A 6,107-nucleotide genomic window follows, 5' to 3' on the forward strand; every position below is an offset into this window, starting at 1 on the left:
TTTTTTTTTTATCAACTTTAAAACATGGAACTTTACTGATTATGCTTTTTGGCCCTCTAAACCATGACTTTCAAAGTTTCCCCAATGAGACTCACGTGCTTGGATCATGAGTCGAGAATAAAATAACTCACCATGGGCTTTGATGAGATAATTTGCCATGAGTTGTGATGATGTCATGGGACATGAGCCCAATTGATGAAGTAGAAGATCTGGGCCTTAAATCCATTATGTGATGTAGAGAAAATGTGGATCGAAAGTTTGCCTCAAGAAGATGGGTCACAGGCCTAATTCATTTAGTTGAATAAAATATAGGCTCTTTTGAGGTTTTAAAGGAGATTCACCCAAAAATTCATAACGATGTTCACTTGTTGAGCTACCAATGAAATAGTGTCATATGACATGAAAAAAGAGTCCTGCTCAAAATAAATATAAAAATTTTATTTTAGATTTCTTGAAATTTTTTTATAACAAAATTTTAATAGGAGTGTAAGAATTTTATCATACAACTTTCTATTTTTTGAAGTGAAACTTATTTTTTGTTATTGTTGAGATAATGCATGGGAATGTTAGTTTTAGATGGAATAAATGTTTTGCGGAAAGAGATTAATCGGGTCGATATTTGGAGCGGAGCCCTAACCGCCTTAACATATATGCGAGGTGAAAAATAAAAGTTGTGTGCTTACTGAAACAGCATCGCATATTTACCGAACGCGACAGCCTTTTGGCACGCCAATCGTACTGATTTCTCGAACTCCATTCTAAACCCACACGCCTCCTTTTACATTATCGTAGCTCATTCTCTCTCTCTCTCTCTCTCTCTCTCTCTCTCAAAAACCCTAACACAAATCTTAGCGCCCACTTCACTATGGGTACGTTTCCAAATCTCTCTCTCTGACTCTCTCTGATTATTGTGTATCTAAATTTGTGTTTTTTTTTTAGCTTTTATTCCCACATGCATTTTTCGAAACAATCTTTTACAGATCTTTGTGTTTATGTGAGCTCTGATCTGAATTATCTTAACTTTTATCTGAATTTATCAATAAACTTTGCGAATTTTTATTTCCCAGTTTTTTGTTTGTTTGTTTGTTTATCTTTTAGGGGATTGAGTAGAAAATCTATTTTTTTTTTTAATGGAATTGTTGTTAGTTATAAATTGAGCTTGGATTAGTGGAGATTATTGCTCTCGCAGGATGTGAATTTTGAGAAATTAATGGAATTTACTTGTTTAAAATTGTAGATATTGATGAGAAAAAAATGGTAGATATTGAGGAGGAGATCCGATCTTTACAGCTCGACTCGGCTGATACCACTGAGATGATAGGTAAACTTGTTTTTCCAATATATAATATGGATGGTTGAGTATTGTTCTTTGTTTGAATATATATATATATATATACATATTGTTTATGTTTATATTGGAACTTAGCGGAAGATAACAATGGGTTTGTTAATGCTGAAGATGAAATTGCACAACATGAAGAACTTGAGAAAGTGGATAAGATGGAGGAAGGTTGGTAGTCTCATCAAAGATCATGTTGTATGGTTCTATTTAATTGCATGTGGTTTCTAGTTAAGTTCACTTGTTATTCTAATTGGTAAACTGTTGAAAACAAAGATATTGAATTTCTGGGAATCTCATTAATATTCCAATTCAATTATGAAAATTCTTAGAGTAGTTGAATTGGCATGGGAATATAATTGCAGTGTTGCATCCTACTTGAGCTTTTTAGACCTTAGTTTGTAATGGAGTGTTTTGGTATCTAATCAGAGTCGGATTATTTCATTTTGTTGACATGTTGGTATAGTATATAAGCTTTAGTGGACTTTGATACCAATTTGGCGCAGGATCTTAAAAAATTCAGCTCTAGATTAGGTTTCTTAATAAGTTTTTGAAGGTTTTTTTGGATGGGGTTTGATGTTTAGGGAATTAGGGATGTTTGGCTACTAATTTTTTTTGAATTTTGAAGGAGTTTGATCATTGATGGATTTTTGGTGTGAAGACAGTGAATTGGGGAAGAAAAACAAATGGTAAACCCTAGGCAATCACTTTCCAAAGCTATCACACTTATGGAGGGGGTTATGAATGCTATTAGGGCTTTTCATTAATATGGTTCATTTGAGAGAAGCATGAATGTGACCTTTGTTGCTCTTATCTCAAAGAATTTCAGAGCTTCGGAGATCAAAGATTTGAGACCCATTGGTCTCATTGGGAGTGCGTACAAGATCCTAGCAAAAGTCCTCATTAATAGGTTGAAAGATGCGTTAGGGAAGCTTCTCTCCCAATCCATAAACACATTTATCAAAGGTAGTTAAATTCTTGATTCAGTTTTGATTGCTAATGAGTGTGTAGTAGATTGAAGGCTGGAATAACATGGGTGTTGTGCAAGGTTGATTTGGAAAAATCTTATGACCACGTGAATTGGAATTTTCTATTGTACTTGCTAGAGCGGTTTGGTTTTAGTGAGAAGTGGAGAGCTTGGATCACGTCTTGTTATCAATTGTTCAGTTTTTGATTCTAATCAATGGAAGTCTGAGTGGTTTTTTGGTAGCTTGAGGGGTTTGAGACAAGGTGATCCTTTGTTGCCTCTTTTATTTGTGATTGTGATGGAGGCTCTTAGTAAACTTCTAGATAAAGCTGTTGAGGGGCAGTATCTTCCATCTTTCTGCAGATGATACACTGATATTTTGTGGTATTGATCCAGATGAGCTATTGAATCTTAAGTGTGTTTTACTTTGTTTTGAAGCTGTTTCAAGTTTAAAAATAAATTTGATTAAATCATAGCTTGTTCCTGTAGGGGTAGTTTAGGATATGGAAGAGTTGGCTTTTATTCTGGTATGTAAAGTTTCTCATATGCCTACAAAGTTCTTGGGATTATTGTCAGGAGCTAAATTTAAGTCCACAGAAATTTGGAATCCTATTCTTGAGAAGATGGATAAGAGATTGGCGAGGTGAAAGAAGATATATTTGTGTAAGGGGGGTTGTCTCATTCTAATTAAAAGTACTCTATCCTGTTTGCGTACTTATTTTCTCTTTTATTTCCAGCCCCTGCTGTTAGCATTGCTTGGTGAATTGAGAAACTTCAGAGGAATTTCTTTTGGGGTTGTATGGGTAATGACTTTAAATTTCATCTTGTAAAATGGGAAAACGGTTTGTGCTATTATCCAGTAGGGTGGTTTGGGTGTAACAGATGTTGTATTGTTTAATAGAGCGTTTATGGGGAAGTGGCTGTGGTTTTTTGCCACAGAGGACAAGGCTATGTGGAGGAATTTAGTGGCAAGTAAATATGGGTGTGTTTGGGGCTGATGCTGTTTGAAGAAAGTGCAGGGAAGATATGGTTTTAATATTTGGAAGTTTATTAGAATGGGGTGGGGGCAGTTTTCCAGATTTATTAGTTTTGAGGTTGGTAGTGGTACCAAGGTCACATTTTGGGATTGGTGGGGGCGGTGATGGGGCTTCGAAGGATTTTTTTCCAACTCTTTACAGTACTGCTCTTATTAAGTTGGCAGCTGTGGTTGATTATCTATGTTGGAATATGGGGTCCATGCATGGGCATGTTACATTTTGTAATGGCTGTCCACGATTGGGAGTTGGCAATGCTAACTGAATTTAATGGAAATCTATTTGGAAGGTTAAAGTCCCTTTAAAAGTTTCCTTCTTTGTGGGGACCGCCATGGGGAGGAAAATTCTTACCCTAGAAAATCTTTTAAGGTGAGGGATTATTGTGGTTGATTGGTGTTTTCTGTGCAAGAAGAAAGGATAGAATGTGGATCATATTATCTAGGGAGTTATGGTCATTGGTTTTGTGTGTGTATGGGGTACACTAAGTCGTGCCTTGCTGAGTTGTGGATTTGTTGGCATGGCATGTTGGATGGGGTGGTTTGGCAAGTTTAGGAGTGGCAACAGTTGGAAGGCTGTGCATTTGAAGGTCTCCGGATGATCCGTGGCAAAGCCTAAGATGCTTGTATTACTATCTTTGTTTGACTGGATGGCTATTATTCCAGGCCACTTGAGTTCCTCTCTCTTATGGTCCATTTGGATTGAGGGGGAGTAGAGTAGATTTGACCCAAAATTAGCCTATTTTTAGCTAACTCTACTTTACTCCCCTCCGCTCCCCCTCCTTCCCCCTCAATCCAAACGGGCCCTTAGAGTTTCTTGACAATTGTACTTTGTATTGATTATTGCCTCTTCAGTATGCATCTCGTGTACAGGAAGGTGCATTTTATTTTATTAATATTTTTTAATAAAAGTTAATGATGTTGAGGACATTACATTTTTATAACTCGCAATGTTTACTTTTATGGGTCATTTGGTTTAGTTGTTAATTGTGATTGTTATTGACTAATATATTTGATCTTGTTTGGGGAAAAACCAGTCCCTGGTTTGCTTTCCTATGGAAAGAAGTGAAATATTCACTCTGTAGTTGCTTGCTGTATGTTGATCACTTGTTCATTGATGCAAGCTGCCTTCATTTTTGCATTAGTGTTGTCTTGTCTTGATATCTGTGATATGAGTTTAATATTTAAAACATCATCTGACAAGTTTTTTTGCCTTGGTTGGTTTCAGATTCAAAGGAAGAGGTCCACAACCAGGCAGTAGAGGTTGAAAAGAAAGGTTCTGTGAAAGTGCTTTTTGATTCTAATGTTTGTTTTCATTGGTTATAATTATTTGCAAATTTTAATTTTATTTTTTTTAGCCATGGGCTTTTGCTGTTAGTGTTCAATCCAATCCAGTTATCATTTTATTGTGCTGACTTCTTGGCTTGGAATTATAGTGAAAGAGAAGGAAAACTCTGCCCTAGACGATGAAGCAGCTTTTGAGAAGGAATTACCGAAGAAGAGACATTTGAATGTTGTCTTCATTGGCCACGTGGGTACGTTGATCTGCTTTATGGCTATTCGTAAAGATAAAATGTTGGTGATATGATCTATTCTCTCTTTTGGATGTTTATCTTTGACTGGCTAATTGATGTTGCCATAGTTGACATGTGTGTTGTCTGCAGTAGAGATATACATTGTAGTTATCTGGATAAGTAATGATGATGGTTACTTTTTTTATTTTTTATTTTTTGCGGTGGGGAGGTGGGTGTTGCTTGTGCTAGGGTGGCTCTCAAACCCTGGCCAATCTTATGCCAAGGGAAGAAAATTTTTCTGTTCACTTGTAGGATGTGAAACTATGTTTTGGTTGTGAAACTATGTTTTGGTTGTATTTCCTTGAGTAGTTCGAGAATGGAAAACAAAATGCCATGAAAGTATGAGAGTTTTTTTGGTGAGTAATAAGAAATTTTATTAATACAAGGGAAGCTCTATAATGAGAGATTCCTAAAAATTACAATCAAAGGTTCAAACTGTTCATGAAATCAACTAAATTATAAGAGATCCCTCAATCATCGTGCACCATTAAAATAGAGAATGCTCAAAATAGACTTATGTTCAATTACAAATCTCTCCATTCCATCAAAAGTGTGTTTCACTTCCTCCAAATTAACCACATAATACAATTACGAGTTGTAGATCAGATGGAACTGTTATGAAACCTTCCATGCATCCCTTTCTAGCAAGAGAATCTATCACCTTTGACAGCATCACCCAATGTACCCAAAAATCTGACAAGACTAATGACCACAAATTGTAGGCAACTAGACCGTGAAGCGAAAGATGATCCATGGATTCGCCATGCATGCAACACTTGTGTACCAATCCATTTCCTTGGGAAATGCCTTTTATGAGCAACTCTCAAGCACTCATAATACAACCAAAGATTAAAGAAACCTAAAGCAAAATTTTGCTGGTATGGAAGAATTCAGGCTTGCAGGGGACATGTAAGGAATGTCAAGGGGGATCTATAGGTTTCTTATGAAGTTACAATTTTGTTTTCTGGAAATCAAATGGGAGAAACTTAGTGCAGGATTGATTGTCAATTTAGAGCCTCCTTGGCTTGGTAGAGAAGTGAAAATTTGATTGAGCAGAGCTTGAGTTGGAGTAAACAGGAAGAATAATTCAGTGGAATGTGATTCTCTTAGAGAAGTGGTTCACTCTCTATATATATTATTCACATCAACATTATATTTGTGAATAGCTACACACACCTGCTAAAACAAAGATAAACT

General features: G+C 36.1%; 1 protein-coding gene across 3 annotated transcripts; it reads left to right on the forward strand.

Annotated features, from left to right (window-relative positions):
• Positions 1 to 573: 573 nt before the first annotated feature.
• LOC112026277 (uncharacterized) lies at positions 574 to 4,939 on the forward strand. Of its 3 annotated transcripts, none has more exons than XM_065769894.1 (5): positions 574 to 869; positions 1,238 to 1,321; positions 1,460 to 1,510; positions 4,565 to 4,612; positions 4,773 to 4,939. In XM_065769894.1, exons 1-5 carry the CDS (start codon positions 866 to 868, stop codon positions 4,922 to 4,924), a joined length of 339 nt encoding a protein of 112 aa, XP_065625966.1. In that variant the 5' UTR covers positions 574 to 865; the 3' UTR covers positions 4,925 to 4,939. The 3 variants fall into 3 exon arrangements, with proteins under 3 accessions (XP_065625966.1, XP_065625965.1, XP_065625968.1); XM_065769893.1 differs by having other exon boundaries at positions 588 to 869; positions 1,427 to 1,510; XM_065769896.1 differs by lacking the exon at positions 1,460 to 1,510 and having other exon boundaries at positions 595 to 869.
• The last annotated feature ends 1,168 nt before the right edge of the window (positions 4,940 to 6,107 follow it).

This window comes from Quercus suber, unplaced genomic scaffold (genome assembly GCF_002906115.3).
Source record: "Quercus suber isolate HL8 unplaced genomic scaffold, Cork oak 2.0 scaffold_1626, whole genome shotgun sequence".
Classification (NCBI taxonomy): Eukaryota; Viridiplantae; Streptophyta; class Magnoliopsida; order Fagales; family Fagaceae; genus Quercus; species Quercus suber.

Excerpts from the sequence above, each read along its gene's own strand:
- LOC112026277 (XM_065769893.1), top strand. Across the intron at positions 1,322-1,426 it reads TGATACCACTGAGATGATAG|CGGAAGATAACAATGGGTTT; the intron begins GTAAACTTGTTT and ends ATTGGAACTTAG. Across the intron at positions 4,613-4,772 it reads AGTAGAGGTTGAAAAGAAAG|TGAAAGAGAAGGAAAACTCT; the intron begins GTTCTGTGAAAG and ends TTGGAATTATAG.